Source organism: Phoxinus phoxinus (genome assembly GCF_949152265.1).
Source record: "Phoxinus phoxinus genome assembly, chromosome: 17".
Classification (NCBI taxonomy): Eukaryota; Metazoa; Chordata; class Actinopteri; order Cypriniformes; family Leuciscidae; genus Phoxinus; species Phoxinus phoxinus.
In genome coordinates this window covers 13,911,720-13,935,863 of record NC_136892.1, presented here as the reverse complement: position 1 = coordinate 13,935,863, position 24,144 = coordinate 13,911,720, and the positions used below count along the sequence as shown (strand labels likewise).

Sequence of the window (24,144 nt, the reverse complement as noted above, 5' to 3'; positions counted from 1 at the left end):
TTTTAAAAAGCTCTTTGAAACTCGATCTCAGCGCATGTTGATCTGAGATGCCCACGGGCACTTGAGCACCCACATGAATGCCACTGAAGGAAGTTATGTGATACTATATCTAATATGCAACTACTCCTTCCCTCACTAAAAAAAAACAACTCACATGTATTATATCACAAATGAACTCAGGTCTCCTTAATGCTAAAATAAAGGGGGGAAGTATAGAAGGGGACGACTCTTCAGCATGTAAAATCATTGATAAGAAGCCTTGAGAACTGATAATCTTGGGCCCTGTTTACTCCTGCTGTTAAGATGCACAGGTAGACCAGGGAGACACATTCCCATTTACACCTGGTGTTTTAATCCGTCTCTTTTGTCCACTTTCAAACACTTCTGTCTTGGTTTCTTCGAGGGGAGGGTTTATGGGCTGGTGTTTTTTTAATCTAATGGACAAAATAAGCTTGCGCAATTGACATGAATTCGTCCGGAGCAGACGGACTTCGCAAGACCACGCAGAACGCGGCGGGCGTGTTAGAAATCAGGAATGGCGCGAGAACATTGCGCTTGGTACGTTTTTCGTCTTCAAACCAAACTTGGGTCCTTTTGTGGCTGTTCGAACACATTCGACCACATGAGCGTTTACACTACGAAAGCAATCCGGTCGAATGCGGTGTCGACTACCTCCGGAAGTGGTCGAAAGTGGACAAGCTCAAAGCGCTTCAGACTGCGTTTACACCTGTATTTAGCGTCGTCCGCTTGTGATCCGATCAACCAAAACACATCTCAATAGCAGGTGTAAACAGGGCATTAGTTAATGCTCATGTAGCACCTGTTAGTTAATGCTCATGTAGCACCTGTTTCTTATTTTCTCCTGTTTATACTCTCTGTAAAAAAATCTCTCTATATATATATTTGCAGTATTTCCGTACAAAACTAGGATGTCATGTAAATGGTTTTGTATTATTCTTTGTGTTTGTTATTATTGTTGTTATTAATCAGAATGGCATCGACCTGAATCCACCATTTGGTGGAGTGTGTTGGGACATTAAACTGCTTCAGTCTCTGGCTCTGTTCTTGTTTATTTTTGCGTCAGTGTGTTATACACCCACTTTTTCAAATCCCTCTCCTCTTTCCATTTGTTGTGTCCAGAACAATGTTATTGTGTGTATTATTCCATTGAGTTCCATTGAGCACAGATACAATCCTCCTTCTCTAAAATGGGCTCCTGTTGTTTTGTGTCCAGACTCTGGTAATCTATAAAATGGAGAAAAGACGTTTATTTGTCAGACATACCAGCATCATTTCGAACATAAATGTAGAGGGCTGACTTCCTCAGGAAACACACTGCTAGCAAAAGTGTGAAGACCTTTGGTTTCTAGTGTCTTCGATGTCAAGAGAGATTTGATATCAGTGTGCAGATGCAAATGTACAAAATGCATCTAAAGGTCCAGATAGACAGCACATGTCTAGGTATTTGCTCTATCGGGTTATTTATCTCAGATTATGTGCGCTTACCCTCATTTCGGTTGGTACATCCTTTAAGAGATTCATAATGTTCTTCGCTTTCTTTAAGATCTGTGACACATAAAACAATAATCTCTTAAAACACATCACGAAACAATTACATTTTATAAATAAAAAATAACAGACTAAAATCAAACTAACTGTTTAACAACATGCAGCGTTTGAAATGTACTTTTTATGACCATCATTAATTAATGCAATATTATTGCTTGCCTTTTTCGACTGTAAGATCAGTAGTTTCGGCCTCTTGCATCTCTGAATTATGTCGGTATGAAACATGGAAACTGGAAAATTAGGTTGATGTGTAAATGCTGAAACATCTTTATATGAGTGGAATTCTTGATGACAATGTAAAACAAATGAATGATACCTTGGTTTAAGATGAATGTGTCTCCAGTACAGATAGAGAAAAAGCGCAGATGCAATGACAGCGATCCACATTGCTATAGCAATACTGAGGAGAGGATCTTTGCCTGCGCAATTCTTCTCAACCGTTGCATTTTCTTCAATGCCAGAAACATTCACTGGGGCAATTGAACAAAAATGTAATTAAATAAATGTTGCTCTGAATATTACATAGGCCTAATGCAGCTCTGTTTTATGTAAAAAAGCGTAAAGGTGTAAAATATACATAATGGATTGGAATCAGACCAATTTTATGCATGAAATGAAATCAGTCTTACCTGGGGCATCATGAGACATTGTTTCTGGTGTCATCAAAAAAATTATTTTAGAATTTGCATTATATTGTGGTCCAAATGCATTCAGTAACACAAGAATGCAAATGATATAATTTTTATTTGCACAACAAAGTGTCTTGTTAAAAGTGTGTGGGCGAGGGGCGTTAATGAAGTCAAAACCTCAGTTTCCTGGGTGTCCATTCCTTTAAATGTCCATAGCAAAAACTGAAGATTATTGCCTCGTGACCACACGTTTGACTCTAGTCTATGTTTACTGGGCAATGGTAATTGCAATTAATTAACTGTAAAATGACATATACTTTTAACACAATCAGTGTGTTGTTCCTCTTGACACTGGCAGTGTTAAGATCTTTACACTACCTTACCATAACAATTTGTGTCAGAGATCAGCTATTTTTGAACTATCTAACAAAGAGTGTGCAATAAAAAAGCACACGCATATAGTTCAAATTTATTACATTTAATTTCTACATTGACAAAGTCAATATTCCCAATCATTTGAAAGACTTCCACAACAACCTATGGTTTATACATTCTTCATCTCTGCCATCACCCTCACTTCTATCCTCCTTCCTCATCTTCTTCCTTTCTTACTACGACCTCATTTTCTGATGCACTATCATCAATACTTTCTGGAAAGGGTACAGCTTTTCCTCTGTCTTCTATAAAACGTATACATCTAAAACACAGGCTATTATACTGCCTGCCAGTACTGAACAATAGTGCCAGATACACAGACAATGTACACAGAAAAAATTACCAAACACTTGACCAAAAGCCCATTTAGATGTACAATAATATTTATATGCATTTTCTAGTCTGAAATTAACTCATGCCTTGACAGCATGTGAGCTAATATGCTAATGTCTTAACTTCCTTGTTGCTAAAAATGTCAGGCACATTGCAAATAGATTTTAATTGTATTGGCTGAAGGGGATGTCATATAATATTACTAAAAAAAGTTGTGTTGTTGTTGTTGAATATTATTATTATTATATTTTAAATACATGTAATTTTAAAATATGTAATATTATTTTATAAATGATGATGTCCCATAGAGGCTTAAACAAGTTTATACGTTGGATTAAAAAAAATAAAAGAAAAAAAATAGTTATTTAAAAGAAATGAAGTGGTATGCAAGTGAGGGTGAAAATAAATCTGTGATAATCTAAGAAACTTTTCACATTGTTGTAGAACTTTGTAGCGTGGGAAAACGTCTCAGGTTACAACTGTAACCTATGTTCCCTGAGAACAGGGAACGAGACAATACGTCATCGACGCTATGGGGAAACGCCTCAGGCGTGACAGGTGTCTGAAATCACAATCAAATCACGGCAATCACATTGACCGGCGACAGCCCGTGAATCATTACGTGAATGATTAACGTGCGACCTGGAAGTATATAAGGGCGCCTTGCAAACATGACAAATCATCCTTCGTCTGAAGGGACTGTTTGGTAGGCAGGCCCCGAGGCATGGCAGGGAGACGTATTGTCTCGTTCCCTGTTCTCAGGGAACATAGGTTACAGTTGTAACCTGAGACGTTCCCTTTCGAAGGGAACTCAACAATACGTCATCGACGCTATGGGGAACGATATACCCACGCCGCCATGCTAAGGGGAGTGCATGCCAGGAGGCAGTGACAACTGTCAGAACCAGCAAATTCAAATGAAATGCAAGAACCACTCACCCTCAGGTCACACTGGGCTGTCAGTGACAGCATTCCCTACGGTCATAGCCCAAGCTATAAGCCTAACAGGAGGAACTCCAAATATGTAATCCGAAGGCCTACCTGTGCCTGCTCAAAGGCCTAGGACCACAACTTCAATTTAGAAGGGGTCCCTTCTAGGGAATGTGGCTAGGGAACCCGAGGGAACCCCAGCCAGTCACTATACGGGGAAATACCACCCGAAATGCCACCAGGACGGCCTGACCTGGTGTCACTACGTCGGACACTACAGTCTGGCCAAATTCCTGTCTGTCTGGAGACAGAGCCTCTGGACATTTGCCTTAGGTAAGGCATCCAACCCGAGGGACTGCGAAGCTGGCAGTGAAACCTCAGCCCGGATCTCAGAGACGGGATATCCTGGAGAGTATGACTCAGCATAGTGCTTTAAACCCTTGCTAGAGAGGGGAGTTTCTCTACCCGATCCACGGATCTACCCAGTGTCTGTGTTTGAAACACTGAGGAGGCCTGTGAAGGCCTAGGGGCTGATCTAACTGGGAGGCCTCACGAGAGGCCTACGACCGTCTGACCAGACTCAGGAGTCCAAACACTCATAGAGACCCTCAGTGAGGGGAGCAATGGACTGACTGGTAGGAAACCAGGCTGTAGGCAGAGTAAGAAGTTCCGGGAGGGAACCAGTAGCAGAGGACGAACACTTTAGTTGAGCCAGGGCGCGAGCTCGCTTTTAGCAGCGGCCAAATAAGGCCAGCTGAACTGATAGCAAGCGGCCACTAGCTTCCAGAACCCAGCATCGTTGGGGAACCACTCACAGGGAGGCCTGGCAAGGCCTACTACCTGATAACCACAGTAGGTGGGAGCTCATATTCAGGAAGGCCTGGTGAGGCCTGCAACCTGATAACCACAGTATGTGGGAGCTCATATTCAGGAAGGCCTGGTGAGGCCTGTAACCTGATAACCCCAGTATGTGGGAGCTCATATTCAGGAAGGCCTGGTGAGGCCTGCAACCTGATAACCACAGTATGTGGGAGCTCATAACCAGGAAGGCCTGGTGAGGCCTGTAACCTGATAACCCCAGTATGTGGGAGCTCTCATGACCAGGAAGGCCTGGTGAGGCCTGTAACCTGATAACCACAGTATGTGGGAGCTCATAACCAGGAAGGCCTGGTGAGGCCTGTAACCTGATAACCCCAGTATGTGGGAGCTCTCATGACCAGGAAGGCCTGGTGAGGCCTGTAACCTGATAACCACAGTATGTGGGAGCTCTCATGACCAGGAAGGCCTGGTGAGGCCTGTAACCTAGCGACCACAGTGTGTGGGAGCTCAAAACCAGGAAGGCCGGATGAGGCCTGTAACCTGATAACCACAATATGTGGGAGCCCACATTCAGGAAGGCCGGGTGAGGCCTGTAACCTGACATGTGGAAACTCATAACCAGGAAGGCCTGGTGAGGCCTGTAACCTGATAACCACAGTATGTGGGAACTCACCTTCAGGGAGGCCTGGTGAGGCCTATTACCTGATAACCCCAGCATGTGGTAGCTCATGACCAGGAAGGCCTGGCGATACTTGGGAGCTCACATTTAGGGAGGCCCGGAGCGGCCTACCACCTGATAATCACATTATGTGAGAACATGCCTTCAGGGAGGCCCGGTGAGGCCTACTACCTGATAGTAGGTCAGGCTAGCTGTCCAGTTGCCTGTCCTTTGGGCTTGCCTACAGGGAGGCCTGGTAAGGCCTACTACCTGATAGCCACCGTAAGTGGGAATTCACCTTCAGGGAGGCCTGAGGAGGCCTACTACCTGATAGTAATCTTAAACAACTGGTAGCTATGAGCCCTGAATCTGGGTGACAGTTCGAAGGCGGCCTGTTAAGGCCAGCCCACTGGGGACTCGCCTATCAGGGAGGCCTGGTTGGGCCTACTAGCTGACAGCAAGTCAATCTGCTCCAAGGTACACTGTTGGGAGTCATACCACACCAACAAGTATGTCCCACAATGTTGGGACTCACTTCCGAGGAGGCCTGTTTAGGGCCTACTACCCATCAGTGAGTCAACTGCCCGAACCGCCAAGGCCAGCCACATGAAGTGAGCTGGCCTACAGCGCCCACTTGGGGGCTGCCCATACAGGAGGCCTGCTGAGGCCTACTACCTAATGGCGCAGCCTTCGTTGGCAGATAAGCTGTTTACACAGCGCCTACAGCATTCTGGTACCTAATCACATTGCCCATGGCAGTGTACTCAGCAAGAGCGCTAGCACCCTTTGAGCGAGGGGAGTACAACATACGCCACTCTGCCTCAATGGAGGCCCCAGAGCCAGGGGCCTACCATCTGTAAGCATGGGCGTCAGCTCATGGCAATGCTCTGGCTTCAGGGGAGCGTACTTCGCTAGAACTTTCCGCTCAACCCGAGCCATAGTGGTGCGAGGTAGGATAATACAGAACTGAAAGTGAAGGACTCAGACCTGCCCTGTATCACAGGGGAATACTCTCCACCTCACCCTGAGGTTTACCAGGGTGCGGGCCCGCCAGTGGCTCTAGGGGTGACAGAAAAAGTATCTGTGCTCAACCTAGGGGAGTGGGGCTTGTTTGTGAGCCAACCACCTACAACCCGACGCTCGAGCAGTAGCTCAGCGAGGTGAGTAAAGCCTATACTGGCAGCCCATATCCGTATGCTAGTTCTGCACGGCAGGGTCGGGCAGACAGACCCAGCCTCTTCGTGAGGCGAAAGGCGGCCTAACCCTGCTCAATAAAGACCTTACCCAGGATCTTTACAAACCATGCCTCTGCACCACGCTGCATTACTCTTGTCGCCCCAGAATGCAGAGAAGGGGGCGGGCCTTGGCCTAACGACTCCCATTGGAGGAGGCTGTCATACAGGGATGCTAGGAACCTATATTCACACAGTGAATGTTCAGAGGCAGAAATGCTTAAGCAGAGCGCCTCCACTATCCCTGGCACAGCCTAGGCCAGCTACAGAGGCGGCCCTGGTGAGGGCCAGCCTGCAAGCATAGATCTACCTGAGGGCTCGGAGGAGCCACAGCCTTACTAGAAAAATAGTTATTATTTCATACAACTGGCTGCAGAATCGCTCAGCCCACTGAAAACCCAAACAGAGCTCAAGGGGGCGATGTACTCAGGAAGTCAGACGGTCCCATGTACCGGACATAAGATCTATCTGAAGCACTAGCGTCAGTCTATACTCCAAGATGAAAATCCTAAGGGAGGGAGACCAACTACCCTACCCTGAGGTGGCTAACAGCCCGAGGGCTGAGATAGTCGTTCTAGCCACCTAAAGGGGGACTTCAGGGCCCTAATAATCCAAAAATGTACCTTACATGACCCCATAGCTCTATACAGGGAACGAGGTCTGTAGAGAGATAAATTTTAGTGTTAGTTGCACACAAAATTACTCTTAAAGAAGACCACTCAGCTCACCTGCGGCGTGCGAAGTGAAGACTTACCAGACAGTTCTTTATGAACATGGGGTCTACCACCTTTACATGCCTGAAAGAGGCACTCTCCTAACCAAGCAGAGGCAGGCCAACAGAACATTGTTCTAACCATGAGCCCAGCCTCAGGCCTGATGTAGAAAGCGTCTGGGGAGTCGGGGAAGAGAGGAGAGGGCTAAAAAATAATCACGCCCTCAGGGGGAGGTGATCCATGCCGATGCTGTGTGCAATCGTGCTGGATCACCTCCCTCAGATCCCTCTTCTTGCGGGAGTTGCACCTCTACAGCGATCTACTCCTCCACGGAGGAGGCGCACGAGAGGCGACACTGGCTCTCTGGCCCTGTCTAAGGTCCCCGGACCATGATGGGCCAGGCCCTCCCGTCTGTCTGGGTGTGGATACGGATCTCAGCGGTATGTATTTGTCCTAATACAGCTGAGCGCGCCCTCGCCTCTCTGAACTTTCCAGCCACCGCCTACACGGAGGTGCCAAAAAGCTCAGAGGGCGAAAGCAGCGAATCGAGGAGAAAGACTTTCTCTCTTCTCCCCGATGTCGGCCAGGTTCACTCCGTGGCGCAGCTCAGTAACCGCCTCAGGGGCCCCACCCCCTGGACGAGATCCCCCAGCAGATTGGCCTGGTGTACCTGCAACACCGCCATGATGTGCAGGGTAGCACCGGCCTGACCCGCTGGCGTGTATGCTCTGCCATTCAACTGGCAGGGTTTGAGCTCTCAGTGTAGACGCCTGTCCAGACACGAGATAGTTGCAAACGTCTCGTCAATGGGCGGCATCGACACATACCCATGCTCTCCTATCACCTCAACATCAGTGAGACTAGCCCGCTGATGTCGGTGGACACGGGCAGAGTATGGGTTCTTCCATGTCCTCTTGATCTCAGTATGAGATCGGGAAGAAATGAAAGGCTCACCTGAGCTAGTGGTTTTATGACTGGGGAAAAAACGCTCTCATAGTGAGCGATTTTTCCCCTAACGTTACCATAAAACCACCAGTTCAGCATACACGGGGCAGGGTGGCTGAGAAGATTGATTATCACCACCCTCATCAGCCATCTCCTGTTTGTCCGGAAAAGCACTCACTGCTTAATCTCGTCAGCCGCCGCATCGCTTGAGAGGATTATACCCCTCTCAAGGCGATCGGCGGGCTTCATCTGGGATACCTTTTTTTTTTTTTTTTTTTTTTTACACCCAGACGCTGAGCCCTCTTCTCTCAAGGAGAGGGTCAGACGAGATCGGAGCGTTCTCAAAGAAAAACGCTCGCAATTGTACAGGCAGTTCCCTCAAGAACTGCCTGTGCGCGCTCTTCCTTCCCAGACAGAAAAAGCACAGTTGAAAACACTCAGCCTTCTCAGTGCATTTCATAAATACCTGATTTTCAAAAGCGGTTACAGACAAAACAGTCCCTGAAGACGAAAAGATGATTTGTCATGATTGCAAGGCGCCCTTATATACTTCCAGGTCGCACGTTAATCATTCACGTAATGATTCACGGGCTGTCGCCGGTCAATGTGATTGCCGTGATTTGATTGTGATTTCAGACACCTGTCACGCCTGAGGCGTTTCCCCATAGCGTCGATGACGTATTGTTGAGTTCCCTTCGAAAGGGAACCCAGACCACTTCCGGCAAATTTAGATTTGCTCTGCAAGTGGGTCTGGCAAAGAGCCCATTGAAACCCATTTCCAATCCGCCGAAATCGCGGCACCAATCAGAAACGTTTTACACGATGACGACAGAGCAGAGACGGTGACGCAGATTTTGTACATTACAGACATGGATGCCGCCGTGGAACATCACAACATCACTCGTTCGAATCAGCTAGCGCGTCTGTTTCAAGCGATTTAAAATGGTCATTTTCCGTCGCTCTGCATACGTCATGTCATTCATCGCTCTGATTGGTTTTAGATCTTTCCGACGTCCGTTGGTGACGCCCCTGTGGAAATGAATTGTCTATGGAGCTTTGCCAGACCCTTACCAGAGAATGTCTAATAAGGGGAGAAGGTTCACTCTCGCTACACTTCCGGCTTCTGACTGGTTGCAGTTCCACTCTGATTCCATATGAGGGCGCTCACAGGACGAGTGCAGAATGAATGGAGGTCTATGGAGCTATACCCCTCAAAATCCACTTTTCTCAAGATATAATTTTTTGTCTAGTAATTTGAATGTTGTATTCGAAAGGAGATCCAAAGAAATTGCACATTGCTGGGTGTTAGATTTTTTAGAGTCACTTATTTGCTTTAAAACGTCTTTCAAAATGTCAATGACGTCATACACATCGTACGACCAGAGATACTGCTTTACGGCAATCCTTCAGTCACTGTGGTGCTTTCGCGCTCTGCACTTTATTTTCTCTCGAGGCATCGCCAGCACAGCTGACACAGGTAAACACACGTGCTAGAAGAGTTTCTGCTAGAATACATTCTGTTCCCGCTTCGGATGCCATGATGCCATCAAGCGGTATCTCCGGTCGTAACCAGTCCTGCACTGACCAATCAGCGTTCATTAGCAGAATGCTAGCGTGTTATGGGCAACAACAACTCAACCTGTAAGAAATCGAAAGGACATAAGTACTCGTTCATTCAACTTTCGACCTATAACCCATGTTGAACTTGCCAAACCTACAATCAAATCTGAGATTTCTCAACGGCAATCGGCTGAAAGGGACAAATTTAGCCGTCTAGCCCCATAGACTCCCATTCATTTTGCACTCGGGGGTGATCGCCCCCAGTGGAACTCTGGTGGAACTACAACCAAAATTCGGTACAATAGGACTGAATAGGGAGTGAACAGGCTCTCCGTAGACGGGCTCTGCCCTTACTCAGTTACAACTGAGAGGGTCTGGGTTTTCCCAGGCTAGGAACTTTGATAAGTCTGACCAAACACGCTAACAGAGCGAGCAATGCAAAGATCCGACTCGTAAAACATGTGGAAACAGTCTTAACCTGATTCTTGTAATCGAATGTCTTAGAAATACTTAGGAAATGAAGAGTCTTTTTCACTCGCCCAATACTTTCATTCAACAACTGAAAAGGTGTCTTCTTCAAACAGCTGATCTCGGGTCAGTCACATTGATGCACACGGCAGGCGCCACTGCTCAGCTCTGTCTTTTGTCTGGCTTTCGTTGTGAGCATAATTTCATGTCGACAAATGTATTATACACATTACGTTTACTTGCTATCCCCCAAAAAATAAAAAGTGTTTAACGTGAGGGGGCACCCGGATTTGAACCGGGGACCTCTTGATCTGCAGTCAAATGCTCTACCACTGAGCTATACCCCCATCCGTACAACATAGCTCCACGGATACATACTTAAAGATCAGCCTAGGATCAGTGCAATGGGTTTTCGCAGTGTACATAATGTGTATATATGAATAAATATTCACATAATATATATATATGTTGTCATAAACAATAACATAACAATAACCTTGTATTAAACAACGACCAACAAATATTGCCGCAATCACATGATCACAGTATTTCCGGAGATTGACAGGAAGTGCATTTATGCTGATGATCGTCAAGAAGACTAAACTCGCTAGAAGATGGTAATGTGGAGCTCCATTTTGTTATTTCGTTATTGATTTCATTTTGTTTCATTTAATAAGGTTGTGGTGTGTGTTATTTCCTTGCTACCCATACAGTGTGAAAGTGTGTGTGCATTTGTTGTTAATAAAGCGCTTGTTTGTGTTGTGCAGGCGTTCAAGCTAGTTAGCTAGCATAGCACAATGGTTCGTGTTTGTTTATTTATATTCAAGGAAAGATTACGCGGGCATAATTTCCTTTTAAAAGTCTCGACCTTATATTATTTGCCGGGACAGAAATTAATAATATCAGAATTAATTGTGCCACTAAGTTGCTAGCTTCTAAATGAATTGTGATGTGTCATGGCCTTACTTTCACTTTGTATGAGCCTTTTCTGTTAAGACTGAAAACCTTAATGTAGCGTGGTAACGTTAACTGTCAAACACTCATTCAGGCCACAGTGAACTTCCACATCAGGTTTCTTTTCTGCATGATTCTATAATAATAATGCTATGTGTTTCTGCAGAATACTCGTGGTCTGCGCTCTCAGCTGAAGGACAGTGTTCCTGTCACGGGTCTGTGTCCACAGGCTGGTCCTTTTGGGGTCCAAGACTCTCTGCGCAGAGGGTGAGTTCTGCCCTTGTAAATCTGCAAATGTTTCTTTATGCGTATTTATATTCTAAAGATTTCATTTTTCTGTGATCGCAGGTTCTCTAGTGTAAAAAATGAGCTTCTACCGAGTCATCCATTGGAGCTCTCTGAGAAAAATGTAAGTAGTAAAGTAGTACATTGCCAATATACATGGTTCTTCAAAAGACATCTAAATGTATATAAATACATGTGTAAAACGGAGGGGAAAATTAAAGAACAGACCATATCAAGTAAAATATTGGTAGTAAATGATAATGCTCTTGCTAAGACCTGAAATATATAATGACACAATTTTAAACAGTCACATACATAAATATATTGCATCATTTTTAAATAACATACAATAGCACTGATTATGAAATGCAAACATTATTGTATATGCCATATAGACATCAGTTCATTACCACAATAAGCCTCTGTAACGTTTACAATAGTCATTAGCTCGATAAGTATTCAATGTATTTTTCTAAATTACATGTAGGCTTGTCACGATTGTTTAATCGTCTAATCATGGTTATTTGATGAGAGAACCTCAATAACGTCAATCACATTCTCCCAAAGAGTATAAAAAACACTGTTGTAAAGTATAGTCAAATGTCTTCCTTCATACTCAATGAAGGTTTGTGTGTTTAATCATACTGCATTGTTATATTACAATTTAAAATTTAAATGTTATTATATATGATTCCAAGAAATAAAAAAAACAACACATTACCGGTAGGCTCACACTGTTAGTGGCCTGAACAAAACTGAATTAAAATTGTGACAGTGTCTGACAGTTAATCATCAGCACAAAATTCATGATTGTGATTTATAACCAGCTAGGGCAACACTTAATTTTACATCATCTTTGCTACACATTACATGTACTTTCTATAGTAACAGGAAATTATGCAGAATTACAAGCAACTAACCCTATAGTAAATATGTGGGTTACACTTTATTTTAATGTGTCCTTGTTAGTGTAATTACTCAATTAAGTACTTTAGTAATAGTAATTTACTACATGTACCATATAATAAGGGTTAACGTTTGGTTTAGTTCTATGTAACTAATGGACTGTTTTTTTACTACAGGAACTATATGTAAAATGTGTAACACACTGGAAAATAAGTGTTACCAATGTGTTGTTCACCTTTACTCCTTACTTATTTGTGTAAGTACACTGTAACAAGGACACCTCTAAACAAAGTGTAACGGCTTGTACTGTGAAACCAGTTTCAGCTTAACCAGGACAAGATGAATTTCAACACACTAAGGAACATCCAGGGTCTCCACGCACCCCTCAAACTACAGATGGAGTACAGAGCGGCTAGACAGGTATCGTTTGACACATGCGAGTTAAACCATAAACACCCTATGCTCATCGTGTTTAAACGTTGCACTTGCCTTCGTTCAGATTCAGCGCTTGCCCTTCCTGCCCAGCTCAAATCTGGCCCTGGATACCCTCAGAGGTAGCGATGACACCATTGGCTTTGAGGACTTCCTCAATGGTACGAAGAAACATTCAACACGTTACCTGTCATGCTAGTTGCTTAAGTTCGCTTTATAAAAAATATGATACTGACGATTGCTGGTTGATTTGGACAAGTGATTTTTGTGTAGTATCATATGGTCATATGTAAACATTTTTTCCCCTCAGATCCTATCCAGTGTGAGATGATGGGCGATCCTCACATCATGACCGAATACAAGCTTGGCGTCCTGTGAGGATGGCGATTCAGCACAAGCCTGTAGATTGTGTTATTATATGCATTGTTTGACTGCTGTTTCTAATAAAATGTAAAATTTGAAAGCAGAAATAGTGTCTGTGGTGCAAAACATGACATGTAGCTGGACCTGGTTATGAATCTTGTTTATTAGAAGAACATTGAAACACTGTAAAATGGCTTGGATGCATATGAGGATATTACTTAAAAGTGAAGGCATAAAAACAGCATACATAATTTTGAGAGCACAATGATCAGGGTAAAATACCGATTTTATTTTTAAATCCTCAGGATTTGGACAAATCTGTTACATTTTGGGTTACAGCTTGTAATATTGTTTTTATATGTTGAATATTGTGCGCACTACTGAATTTATTACAATCATGCAAAGCAATTTACACAGATTACAAAATTGTGAAATTATAATGCTAAATCTTCAGGGCACACACTTTAACAACTCAAAAGTTAGCCATGCTTTATGATGCCAAAAATAAAAGGGCAGAATGACGACATTAGGAAAAGTTCAATCCTTTCAGTCCAGCTTTTCTTCCTGGAAGAAATCGGCAGAATTGAGATGTTCCTGAAATTTCTCGTATTGCTAAACGGATAGAAAGAGAGAGAAAAAGCAATCAGTGTGTTCATATACATTTAAAGGAATAGTTCACCCAAAAATTTGAATTCTCTCATTTACTCACCCTTATGCCATCCCTGGTGTAAATGACTTTCTTTCTTCAGATACACACAAAGAAGATTTGTAGGAAAATAATAAATCTAGGAGTCCATATAATGCAAGTGAATTGAGCTTTGGTTGACGCTTGAACACCCACACAGCGATCGTGATGTTCATTCATGTAACGCCAGTGGATGAATTAATGTCTTCCGAAGCGGAATGATAGATGTCCCCCTTATGATCCCTTCAATAAACAGTAAACTGGCAGCAATGATTTATAGTTAAAAAGTTTGTCTTACACACACACACACCTATCGTTTCACTTCAGAAGACACTGGGTCTCATTCACCAAGTATGCGTACGGAAACATTTGTGTGTGAAATCTGTTTATGAACATTTACACAAACAAATCATGATTACATTTTATCTTAAATATATTAAGAAAAGCTGCGTTAGCTTCAGCTGTGAGGTTTCTCTGAATAACGCAGACATGTGTATGTACAGCTGGCTAATAAAAGGACTGTAATCTGGGTCTATATAAAAGGTGTTTAATGTGTGTGAACTGGTTTTGAGAATGATATTTGGCATTGCTCGAGGATCTGGCAAGAGCAACATGTTTGACGAGAGTGAACACAGGCTGTAAAGTAAAGGGTGTGCGGAAAGCCCTTATTTCACATCACTATATCCATGGCAGGAGGTTCATCCTTGAAGTTGAAAAAAACACACGTCCGTAATGCACCGCAGACGTGTGCAGTGTGAATAAGGGGTTATATGGAGATGGTTTGAGTGTGTTTTATGCAAATGACTAACCTGCTCATTGAGCATACTCCAAATTGACTAACAATAGAACGAGATTAAGGCCGTGTGTCCACCAAAGCGTTTTTTCACGCGGCTGGCGTGTTTTTTCAATGGGAGCGTCGTGTTTTTAAGACGCCATGAGCGTAACGAGGTGCTGAGCGTCTTTTTTTTTACAGGTCGCCGAGATTTGAAGAATGTTCAACTTAATTAAAACAGCGCTCATCACTGTCACTTTTTACCCAACCGTCCAATCACAGTGGAGGAGGGGCGGGACTAATACCACACCGACCAACCGTCACATTCTGCTTGTACAACGTCAACAGATGACAACAACAAGCATAATAACAGAACAAAATAATTGAAAATATGATCCAGAGAAAATACGTTACATTGTATCGACATTTTAATATAGAATCAACACAGAAACAAAATATGTGTGAAATTGGATACTAGTAACACTTTCGCGGATATTCCGTATCATAACAAGCAGCAAATGTCTCAACTGCAAAAATACGCTCTCAAGCGCTCACAGCTCGGCGTTTTCAGCTGGCTAAAAACACTTTGGTGGACAAACGGCCTAAGAACAAACTCATGCGCGTACGCACGTGTTGTGAATTAGGCAGAGGTTTTTTGTGAGAAGTTCTCCTGTGCTAGCAAATACGAAATCCACGCAATTATTGGTGAATGAGACCGGTTGATTATCCACTGGGTTCATACGGATTACTGTCACGATTGATGCGTGTGGTTTTTCAAGCGTCAGCCGAGCAGCAACCATTCAGTGCCATTATATGGACTCTCAGAGTCAGGGGTGGCCAAACTCGGTCCTGGAGGGCCACTGTCTCCAACTTGGAGACGACACACAACTTGCCTCAACACACCTGCCTGGAAGTTTCTACTAGAATGCCTAGTAAGACCTTGATTAGCTGGTTCAGGTGTGTTTAATTGGGATAGGAGCTGAACTCTGCATGACAGTGGCCCTTGGGTGAACTATCCCTTCAAATAGCTTTTAAAGGCACATAAAGAGCAGGTTTCCATATTCCCACCTCACTGATCCAGCCTCCATCCTGTAGTTTGGTAAACACCTTGTTGACTGTCTCCTTAACTGGTTCGTCGTCCTCTCCTGTTTCCCCTTCCTGTATTTCCTTCTGAGCTTCTAAAGCTGTACGACACCTCTCAAACAGATGGTATTTAAAGTGCTTCAGGGCATGGTAGACCTCAGTACGACTGGCACAGACAGAGCCAACAAAGAAACTCTGCAATTGTTAACATAAACATTAGATCAAGAAGCATTCTAAATATATCTTCGGACCATTTATGACCAAATTGTACGAGTGAGTTGCATGGAAAACAACCTGGGCATCATCGGGCATGAACTGGTCCTCCTGCAGGGTGTTGTTGTGGTACAACTGGCCAGAGAGTCGCACGGAGAAGCGCCCCGTTCTGTGAAGCTCGCAGGCTTCACATCCCTTCGTCTGGATCCTTACCGTCACAACCCGCAATTTAGGATAACATTCTACCCTTTCCTTTTCATAAATAAAAACAATAAATAAACATGAAAGTATGTATATTAATCTACACCACACCATTACTTTCAATCTTCATATTAAAGAGAAGTGACTAATAGGAAAGCAAGCAATTATACATAGAAATGTGACATCTTTTCATGAAAAAGACAAAGAGAAACACAAAGGGCTTTTATTTTACTTTGTAGCGTTCTTTCCAGCGGCTCCTTTGCTTCAGGTTCTCCAGGCGAGGAAGAACCAATCGCTCATCAAAATGAAGCAATGATGATTTCATCTCTTGGGCGTATCGCTTCGTTCGTTCACCACCTGTAGTCATTGATACAAAGTGGAATTGTTTAGGGTCTGTAAGATTTTTTTAAATGTATTTGATTTAATCAAAAATATGAACATTTTCGTATTCTAATATATTTTAAAATGTAATTTAGTCCTGTTATGTCACATTCTGGCTTCCCAATACGTTACAACAGCGATGATCAAAAAACGTGGACAAGAGTGTCACTCTTTTTGTAAACTTTGTTCAATAGGAGTACCGTATGGTCAAAAATGACCAGTCATTTATGCCGTCCTCACCCGGGTGTTAATAATGCACGAGAGCAGGTGAGAACTGAACAACATACGTTGCTATCTGTGTTTGAACTAAACTCATTTAAGCCATGCTAATTTAAACATTCGAGTACAAGATGAAAAAGAACTTGTATACGCTGTAAGAAGATTTGTGTATACACTCATCCGAAGCACACACACGGAAAGCGTGTATAGCGCAAATATTAAGTCTTGCACTAATATGCCTAATGATCTTGCTGTCTGTGTTTTTAATGTTAATCAAACAACAAATGACAAATAAATCGCTCACTGCTCTTGACTGAATAGCTTTTGTAACTTTAATAATGATTTATCTTTATTTCATTTCTACAGTGAAGATTATATGCAATGTTGTTTTCCATTTGATTACTTTATTCAATTTCTATACCTGAAAACTACTGTTTGATACCTGAAAAACCTGAAAGGCACTGTTTATTGTATTTGTATCTTTGCTTTATAGTATTTATTTGTGTTGTTGCTTGTAGTTTGATTATTTGTTCTTATTTTCTTTAATTCTATTTGACAGTAGTCCTATATTCCCTGAACATAGAGCATAACAAACCGTACCAAAACCATGACCCTAAAACCGTGATAAAAACTGAACCGTGATAAAAACTGAACCATAACGCCCCTAATATATTTATATATATATATATACATACACACACACACATGTATATCCAGTACTAAGAAGAGAAGGAATAAAGTGATGAACATACTGTAAAGTGAACTGAGGAAAGTTGAGTCCAGGACATTGATCAGCAAGGCTTTGACCACCACCTGAAAGTGAGTGAGCTGCGATCCTGTGATAACTGTAACCAGAGTAGAAACAAATGAGATTTTATAATTCATTTCAATTAAACGTTAAAGACACATCTACACATGTTTCCAAACTGCCAATAAAAAACAAAAGCCACAACCACATAGTCTTACACTGGCGTGGAAGGTGAGAGAGAAAGTCCTTGTCTTTGGCCTTCCCCTCTTCCTCCTGCTCTTTGTCATTTTTCTTTTCATCTTCCTCCACAATAAAATCCTTCAGACTGTCATTACTATCAGCGAGTTTCTCCTCCTCGCTGCTGTCTAGAGGGCCGCCATTCTCTTCCACACTAGATTCATCACCAGTATCGTCTGCTTTGCTTTGCTCTTCAACTTTGTCCTTCTTGATCTCCTCTTTTTCCTCTTCCTCTTCTTCTGAACCCTGCAGAAAAAAATAGACAAGGTATCCAGTTCACCAATACTTTTTAAGCAACGCTGTTGTTTTTGTCATCATTACTATTATCATTGAAGATACATTATTATATTTGGTTTGACTACCCTTTGCGTTTAAAGCAGCTTTCGTCCTTGGTACACTTGCAAATAGTTTCTTCAAGCATCTTGGAGACGTTGCCGCAGTTCTTCTAGATTTAGGTGATGATACACAGGGCAACTTTTTGAGCAATGTTGCTGGGCAATGTTGCAGTCAACGGGCAACCAGACGAGACACAGGGCTGATCTAAATTATCCAGATAGAAATGTTTTGCCCATTTTCAATGGGAAAGTGCCCAAGCAACAATCGCTCTGCAAGATTGCCCAGCAACATTGCTCAAAAAAGTTGTCCTGTGTATCATCACCCGTACGACTTTCACACAGTACTGTATTTATAAAAGGAAAGTTATCCATTAAATTGGAAAGGTTTTGATCATTTGTATTTTTTGTTATTTGTAGGTTACCCCCAAACTGTATCAAATTGAGCAGGCAAACATGACATTGCCTGTAGCTGCATTGCAATGTAAATGACATATGTAAAGAGTTTTTTTTTTAAGGACTAAAGAGGTTATGGAGTTAACCCGTGAATGTTTAACTAACAGTTACTGTTTCTCAACTTACCAACGTCCTGCGCCTGCGCCGCGTGGTGCCTGACTTTCTTCTCTTTGACAGCTCCATGAGTTTATTCTTTCTCTCTTTTCTCTTGGCAGCAGCTTCTTTTACCTCTGCCTCTCTCTCCTTCTTCCGCAGAGCCTCGTCCTCGGAGTCCTCCGGCAGCCTGAGCCGTTTTCTCTGCAACACTCTCCTGAGCGGCTCTCCGCCGACGTCGCTCGAGGACTCGCTAGAATCGCTGGAACTGTCGTCGAGAGCAACAGGAGCGCTGGCGGGTCTCTTCCTCGGTTTACGGGACGCGGCGCGTTTCTCGTCCGTCTCGCTGCTGTCGTCTCCGTCACTCTCGCGTGCTCTGTACGAGCTGTCTGAGGAACCGGACTGCTCTTCGGAGTTCTGGTATTCGCTCCCTGAACTGACGCTGGTCGTGCTGCCGTACGAGCCCTCGTCGCTGTCTTCCAGCATTTCATCAACGGGGTTCACGCGCGTCTTTTTCTTGTCAATGCGAGACTTTGGGGGCGCACATTTTCGCCTTAACCCAAAAAGCTTTCCCACGCTTTTCATCATATTGACGGAGGAAAAGTGACACTTGGTTCAACAAGAGAAATATTGTTGTTATTTTTTTTTACTTCATCTATTTTAAGCCAGCTGTTATGTATCTACATACACATGATGAGCAACAGGATGCTGAATGCGCGTGCTGTCAAATTACATTCCGTCTCGTGGATGATTTTTAGCTATTTTTTTCTTATATTAAATCATTGATCCGAGCTTGCAGTTGCAGAAAAAGCCCAGTATATCGTTGTAATCAATATTTGACGAGTGATTTGAATAAATATGCTTATCAGCATGTATCATTCTTCTCCAGTCCGCTGCACGCGCCAATAACATGAGGGGGCGTGTCCGTGTTTTTGTAGATACGCACTTCCGGCGTTTCTCTTCACATCAGCTCGGACACTCGCGCCACCCAAAGACCAGGAGAATAGTTGTAACAGATTTTTATTCGCAAAAATGGGGGGTTATAGTTTTAATTGTTTGAATTTAAACATTGATAACAATATGAGGAAATTGTTTGAGAATAGTAGGCCTGGCTATAGTATAGTATAGTTTTCTTTAAAAGCTTCAAAAATCTTTCCTTTTAACACCGATAGTAATAACAAACTTCAGTTATCTGAACGTTCAGATTCCTATCAGTTCTTAAGGGTTAAATGATACCAATTTTAATGGAGTCAGATTAATAATTGAATTATGCTTGTCATCCTTTTTGTTCGGATTATTGGATGGAAATTAGCAGCGTATGCCTCCAGCCTTACACAACCAAACTGGCTATATAACAGTAATTCAAATTAAAGGCTGCACTGAAGACTTTTAAATACTCTTAAAATGACATGACACTTACAATGATATTTGAAGATGACTAAATGTCTCAGACCTGCACTCCTGTCATACTTTACGTGTGAGAAATACAAAGCACATGTAATATCCAGACCAGATTTTGGAATGACCAGATTTTAATATTTTTAGTAATATTATTTTAATATTAGAAGAAAATGAATATTATATACATTTTCCATGTTTTGAACTATATATAAATGTATATCTGACAGATAGGGAAGGGGGTGCACACATTTTTTTATTTTATTTTTATTCAACTATTAGAGTTTACAAAGGGGTGCACACATTCATTTTCATGAGGAAAGCGACGTCTTTGGCCCTCATGTGGCTGTGAGAGGAAACACAATCACTTCCCTCCAGACACTTCTGCAGGCGAATCATAACCTAATGGCCACTGACCAGCGAGTTTCAATCAGAGAATAAGGAATTGGGAAATTCAAACCTAAAATACGAATATGATCTCATATTTCTGAAGATTGTTAGAAACATCCAATTTGAATTATGAGTCTTGTTAAGTTGTCACAAGGGCAATTATATCTCTCCAACTATAAGGTTTTGAGACAAATAAAAGTCCAACAACACAAACGATTGTTTACTTTAGCAGTGGTTTTATCGGTTTCGAACAATAAGGTTTAAAAAAATATATAAAAATAATTCTGTCCTCCAATGATTTTTTTTAAATTCTGTACTCCAAACTAAAATATCATATTTTTGTAGCTGTTGTGAACACAATAAAACCACACTGAAATGCATTCAGAAAAGAGTTAACTATATATGCCATAAAGGTAGGCTATGTTTTACTAAATGGTTGAAGCATGTTCTAATGAAGGACTTTTTTTTCTGGAAGTTGCACTTGTCTTTTACGTTTGCCAGTAAGAGTTTACTTGGTTGTTTTCTCATTCGATATGCAAATTTGAACGTGTAACTCACACAATATTTACAAAATGCATTAATAGCATATATAAAAAACAAAAACAAAACAAAAAACATTTAGCCTACAATAATTTAGGAATAAAAGTGGAAAATGAAAAATGTAAATAAATTCAACTTGAGTTCAAATACAGTTAACTCTCCTTGGCCCCTATATGCTATTTTTTAGTCATGCAGTTAAACTTTATCTAAAAGAAAAAAGAAAGTCTAAGCTACAAAGTTGAATATCAGATTTTTATTTGCTATAGGCCTAAGGGCATTAATACATTGTATTAATTGATTGAGTTAAAACATTGAAAACAAAATAACAAGAGGAGAAAATATGTCATTAAAGACTGAGAGCAAGTTATAACGTAGACATGCAAATTAAGTTAAAACATGTAATAAAACGTTGCCTGTTATGATGCGAAAATAAATATCCCCTTATGCTTGTCAATGTAAAGTGCCAAAGCACAAAAACATTAAATTGTATTAAATTATAACAAACAAAATATTTTGGGAAAATATTCTTGCAATGCACTTTTTGCTTTAAATAGCTGTTTCATTTGGTTATTTAAAGCTTATGATAAAATTCTTCCATAATTTAGAAGCTAGTCTTTTGTGTGCAGGAAACTTTGTTTTATTTTTAAACAAATAGGCCATGCATTTTTATTAATAACAAAGGATGTCAGATTTAAATTTCTCAACAGTTTCTCAACCATTGTTTTGTTATGACCAGATGTGAATTGCACCATCAGAGCCTGCAGACAGAATGTATTCCCCCTTATGGTCAAAAATGACACTCTGAACGGCATCATCATGAGCTATTAGACTAGACATATGTAAAGATGCCACTTCTACTGTTTTCACAGAGCCATCGTTACTCGCCACTGCTAGCATTCTTCCATTTGGACTGAAGGCCACTTGATTGCTGGGATGAGGCCCAGCGTCTATGGATACCATTGCTGACACATTCCTCACATCCCATAATTTAACCACCCCGAAAGAGTCGCACGAAGCAATTGTGTCACCGGTGGCATTGAAGGTTGCGTGGTTGCATGAATGCTTGTGTCCGTAGAAAGTTTGGGCACACAATCCAGCGCGGGCATCCCAAAGAGAGAGGGTCTTGTCTGCCGAGCAGGTTAGTAGAATATTTGAGAAGGGCAGGAAAGAAATGCTGTTCACAGAGTCAACGTGTCCACGGAGAGTGCAGCGGCAACGCTCGCTATTCAAGTCCCACACTTTAGCAGTGTTATCCATGGAGCAAGAGGCCACAAAATCGCCACAGGAATGGAAGGAACAGCCCCAGGTGGCGTGGATGTGTCCCTCCAAACTGAGCATGCACCGACCTTGAGCGAAGTCCCAAATTTTAACGGTGGCGTCCCCACCTGTGGTAGCCAGGTAACCACCACTGGGATGGAAACTACAGGATGACAGCCAATCAGTGTGACCCTCGCCAGTCATGATCATCTCTCCCTCTGGTATTCCCCATAATCTCCAAAGCTGGTCATCACTTGAGGAGGCTACTATCATTTTACGGGGATGGAGAGCGAGGAAGCTTACTGCCATTGTGTGTGCTTTAAAAGACTTGGAGAGAGAGAAGTTGGCTGATTTGGTGTTGACAGAAGAGAAAGCTTTGATTTGAGGCAAGTAGGGATTGACGCGAGTGCTGGCTGGGAATTCTGAATCCTTAGGATGTTTTGTGTTCTTGTTGGGGTCTTTTATAGCATCGTATGATGCAATGTTGTCACATGGCGGGTGTGCTCCTTTCTGGGGTTTTTCTCTTTCCTGTGGAGGAGGGTTTGCAGCTTTTAGAGCTGTTCGAGTTCCCGGGGAAGAATGCGGGGTACGTAGAGAGTCTGGGTTCTGAACCTGGCTGAACGCTCTGTCTCTCTCCAGACTAACCAGCATCTTCTGTCTCACAGCTGTCTGATACTTCTCATTTAGCTGTCTAAGAGCAGGCTCGTAGGACGCATAGTGTTTCTTCAGCTTTTTTATGTCCTCAATAAGCCTATTCTTCTCTTGAACAACACGCTTGTGCTGCATCCTATGGAAGTCTCTCTCTCTTTGGAGCTTTACAATGGTTTCTCCAGCTTCAAATGCAGCCTGTTTATAACTATCCCGCTCTCTTTGTATGTTGTTTAGCTCATTGTCTAGGAGCTGGTTGTGTGTATAGGCATCAGGTACGAAATCCATTTGGTCTGTTTTAATTAAGCCTTTGTGAATCATCTCAAACCACTCTGTCTGGAAGCAGTCTAGTGTTCTTTTCATGCCCATTTTTACCAGATAATTGCGAAGAAAGTCGTCCACCACTTCAGGTATTTTAGGAACTGGATGTTTGGCTGAACTGACACTCTGTGTTGTGCATTCGGTCTGATCCCGCGCTGCTTTAACGGCAGTTTCCAAGTCCTCTTCCCCCTCAGTTATGCTGAGTTCGTCGTCGACAGACACTTCGTCGTATGTATATTCATCCTCGGAGTCCTCTGGAATTAAAACTTTTTCGAGGTAATATGGACCGTCGACGGATTCTTCAGCTGCCATTTTCACTTCAGCCGCTCTGTTGTGCTTTCCTAAGTTGTTTACTGTTTCCATGGTGAATACGAGAGCGTGACCATGAGAAATGTCCTCGTGTAAACACCGATACCATGAAAATATAATGCCTTGTTGTTGTTTTTCTTTTGTTTTTTTATTATTACCTTTTTACTTATTTAAGATATGAGAAACCTATGATTAAATTAACCATAAAACGGTCACAAACAGTTCGTGTTCAGGCATAAAAAAGCTATAACTTTTAAATAAACTTGACCTTGCATATAAGAAAACATTGTAACTTGGGAATTATTTGTGATTGTTTACTCAACAATCCTTTTCACTTTTTATTCCATTTAAAAAGGTAAATGTGTTGGCTTCATGCAGTAGATGGCGCTCAAGGCGCACTGTACTGAGCGCGTGAACTGAGTTCCACACTAAATCGGTTCTGTTCAAAGGTGTCTTTAGAATAGCATTCTCATTTCTTTCTTTCTTTCTTTCTTTCTTTCTTTCTTTCTTTCTTTCTTTCTTTCTTTCTTTCTTTCTTTCTTTAGCCTATATTAATAGGCGTGCATTTAAAAGTAACATTAGCCTAAATATAATGGCTACAACAATAATACAAATAGGCTATTAAATATT

At 42.2% G+C, this 24,144-nt stretch overlaps 3 protein-coding genes across 3 annotated transcripts; 1 reads left to right on the top strand and 2 right to left on the bottom strand.

Moving 5' to 3' along the window:
* Positions 1-10,833: 10,833 nt before the first annotated feature.
* On the top strand, positions 10,834-13,388 carry pomp (proteasome maturation protein). Its single transcript, XM_079587108.1, has 6 exons — positions 10,834-10,908; positions 11,412-11,512; positions 11,594-11,654; positions 12,755-12,856; positions 12,936-13,029; positions 13,179-13,388. The coding sequence occupies exons 1-6, from the start codon at positions 10,906-10,908 to the stop codon at positions 13,244-13,246; spliced, it is 429 nt and encodes a 142-aa protein (XP_079443234.1). The 5' UTR covers positions 10,834-10,905; the 3' UTR covers positions 13,247-13,388.
* On the bottom strand, positions 13,376-19,648 carry ccdc82 (coiled-coil domain containing 82). Its single transcript, XM_079587107.1, has 7 exons — positions 18,685-19,648; positions 17,752-18,016; positions 17,538-17,630; positions 16,418-16,542; positions 16,066-16,236; positions 15,757-15,966; positions 13,376-13,843 (listed from the first exon to the last, which is right to left on the bottom strand). Exons 1-7 carry the CDS (start codon positions 19,237-19,239, stop codon positions 13,778-13,780), a joined length of 1,485 nt encoding a protein of 494 aa, XP_079443233.1. The 5' UTR covers positions 19,240-19,648; the 3' UTR covers positions 13,376-13,777.
* Positions 19,649-19,938: 290 nt separating this feature from the next.
* Positions 19,939-23,896, bottom strand: spag16 (sperm associated antigen 16). The gene has a single exon (XM_079586154.1). The coding sequence runs from the start codon at positions 23,566-23,568 to the stop codon at positions 21,706-21,708; it is 1,863 nt and encodes a 620-aa protein (XP_079442280.1). The 5' UTR covers positions 23,569-23,896; the 3' UTR covers positions 19,939-21,705.
* Positions 23,897-24,144: the final 248 nt, after the last annotated feature.

Coding starts and splice junctions, on each gene's coding strand:
- pomp (XM_079587108.1), top strand. Junction 11,513..11,593: donor CAAGACTCTCTGCGCAGAGG/GTGAGTTCTGCC, acceptor CTGTGATCGCAG/GTTCTCTAGTGTAAAAAATG. Junction 13,030..13,178: donor CTTTGAGGACTTCCTCAATG/GTACGAAGAAAC, acceptor TTTTCCCCTCAG/ATCCTATCCAGTGTGAGATG.
- ccdc82 (XM_079587107.1), bottom strand. CDS start 19,239: ATGATGAAAAGCGTGGGAAAGCTTTTTGGGTTAAGGCGAAAATGTGCG. Junction 17,631..17,751: donor CTCTCACCTTCCACGCCAGT/GTAAGACTATGT, acceptor CTCTGGTTACAG/TTATCACAGGATCGCAGCTC. Junction 16,237..16,417: donor GCTGGAAAGAACGCTACAAA/GTAAAATAAAAG, acceptor ATTTATGAAAAG/GAAAGGGTAGAATGTTATCC.
- spag16 (XM_079586154.1), bottom strand. CDS start 23,568: ATGGAAACAGTAAACAACTTAGGAAAGCACAACAGAGCGGCTGAAGTG.